The sequence below is a fragment of the Orycteropus afer genome, unplaced genomic scaffold (assembly GCF_000298275.1).
Source record: "Orycteropus afer afer isolate SDZICR_OR568_19922 unplaced genomic scaffold, OryAfe1.0 scaffold00106, whole genome shotgun sequence".
Classification (NCBI taxonomy): domain Eukaryota; kingdom Metazoa; phylum Chordata; class Mammalia; order Tubulidentata; family Orycteropodidae; genus Orycteropus; species Orycteropus afer.
In genome coordinates this window covers 5,847,198-5,849,588 of record NW_006921693.1, presented here as the reverse complement: position 1 = coordinate 5,849,588, position 2,391 = coordinate 5,847,198, and the positions used below count along the sequence as shown (strand labels likewise).

Sequence of the window (2,391 nt, the reverse complement as noted above, 5' to 3'; positions counted from 1 at the left end):
GTGGGGCCCCCGCAGCAGCAGGTGCGGATGGCCCATCAGCAGGTCTGGGCGGCGCTCGAAGTGGCGCTCCGGGTGCCCTGCCTCTACATCATCGACGCCATCTTCAACTCCTACTACGATTCCAGCCAAAGTCAGTTCTACATCGGGCTCCAGATCTTCCTCCGGCTCCTTGGTAAGGGGATCGGGGTAGCCAGCGTCCCGGGACGGTTCTGTGGGCCGAGACGTGCCCCAGGGACTCGGGCAGGCGCGCGCAGGCTGTGGATCAGGGGTGTGTGTGTGGGGTGTGTGTGTGTGTGTGTTTGGGAGCCACAGTTTCATCCCCCAGAGTGGCGTCCTTTGCAGGGTGGGAGGAGTGAGGATCTGAGAGTTGTCTCGGAGTTGTCGGCGGAACGGTCCTGCTAGAGAGTCAGCCCCCTGGTTAAGTGTTGCACCTGAATGAGGCGCGGAGGGAGGGTGGACGTGTGAACATGCGGTTCTTTGCCCGCTGTTTCTCTTGAGGAATAATTGCTGACTTACCGCGTCCTCTGCGCCAGCCTTGGAAAAACACCAACTCTGTTTTCCCTGCTCTCGCCGTGTGTGACCTTGGGCTTGTCGTGCCAAGGCGTGGGTCTCAGTTTCCCCCTCTCGAAAATGCTGAAGACTTGGTTGTCATTTCTTCTGCATTAGCGGATCCAGTGATCGTGAGGTGTCTGCAGTCAATGACATTTCAAGCGAAGGAGACATAGGGTTTCGAATGTCAGACCTGGAAACCATTACCAAAAATTCTCAAGAAGAAAGATACTTAAAAGGAGTCCTGAAAATTTCCATGAATAAACGAGAAAGTATTGAAAAAACTATAAAAACGTGGCTCAAAACTTATGAGACATATGCAAAAGAGACCTGAAAATGAGTGTTTTGGGGGCATATGGAGTTTAAAAGCATTTTGTATCTCACTCTCCATCTCCACTTTTATCTCCAGAGTGAAAAGCATTTATGCTTAAAAGAATTTTTTTTTTAAGTACTTTAGACTTGGCCAGTTTTGTTGATGAGGTAATTCTTGCGATCAGTTTTGAGTAGGCTAGCGCTTTTGAAGTGTTCAGGGCGGGCTGTTAGTGAAATCCTTCCCAAACCTTTCCTGAATTATGAGCCATCTGTTGCTTCTTTATTCCTGCGAAAAACCAAAGTGGTAGTAAATGCTGACTTTTGTCCTTAGCAGTAAACAGCAGTATTTTATATTTGCATGGCACTGCTTACTCGCACAGTGCATGTTCAGTGGTGTCATCAGCCTAGCCTTCAAACACCCCTCAGAGGTGAGTGGTGGTATTCTCAGTTTAGAAGTGAGGATACTGAGGGTCATAGAGGTTAAGAATTTTGCTTGCCAGAGTCTGGGCTTAAAAATCGTCTGAGGTCAAGTATGGTTCCTTTTCCTCATCACAGCTGCAATCCCGATACGGGGTGGTCTAGGAGTGCTCCTGTATGTTAAAGATGTGTCATGTTCTTTAGACAAGACTTTTCAGTAACCCTTAGCTACTTCATCCTGGCCATTCCAACTGCCTGCAAAAAGTGTACTTCCGCCACTATCTGTGGCAAAAATGGGGCTCCCTTGGAGAAGATTCTGCATATTCATTCCAGAAGTAGTATAGCCACTGCCTTGCATGTTCTTACAGCATGAGAACTACAGGTCCCCTGGGAACCCCTTTGGGACCTTGGGACCAGGTGCTGTAATGCAATGCTCTGAGAGTTGAACTTCAGGCTAGGAAGCTTTAAGGAAAGGAAGTCTTTTCCTTAATTCATTTGTAGTTTTAAGAATATTGAACAAAATAATTTGGTGTTTTCCCTTTTATCTATCCATGCCTCCTCTTTTTGTAATAAATTATGGATGTTTGTGTTGGGCGATTTAAAAAAGAACATGACCTCGTGCATGCTCTGTGCCTTGGTGTTCTCACCTTTACTTTTTAAAGGTGGATGGTGATTATGATATCTGTCTCCTGGGGGTGTTATGACAGGAGATGGGTCAGGATGTCAGTCTCTTAGAACAGAACTTCCACTTGTAAGGGCTGTTGTTAGCTATTAATAAGCTTGACCGCTTTTAAAATATTTTAATGCTTCAATTAAATCATACTTTGCTACAGATATTTTGATGACATCAAAATATCTTTTGAAGACATCAGCAAAATGTAAATACAGGGTTGGTCTTGCATTTGAAAAATTTAATCCTACAATATCCTCTGGGTCAGCCTTTATGAGAAACACAAAGTATTTTCCAAACCTCTCCTCTTTGTTAGGAGCTCTGGTAGCATAGTGGCTAAGACACTTGACTGCTAACCAGAGGGCTGGCAGTTCAAACCCACCAGCCACTCCTTGGAAGGAAGATTGGGCAATCTACTTCCGTAGTGATACTGCCTCGGAAAC

At 46.0% G+C, this 2,391-nt stretch overlaps 1 protein-coding gene across 1 annotated transcript in view; it reads left to right on the top strand.

Annotated features, from left to right (window-relative positions):
• Nucleotides 1–3: 3 nt before the first annotated feature.
• RNF139 (ring finger protein 139) overlaps nt 4–2,391 on the top strand; it is a gene marked incomplete at its 5' end in the record, with an annotated part of 30,194 nt that continues 27,806 nt past the window's right edge. Inside the window, one exon of the mRNA XM_007943409.2 lies at nt 4–172. Coding sequence (XP_007941600.2) covers nt 4–172 — 169 coding nt within the window. The remainder of the gene's footprint in view (nt 173–2,391) is intronic.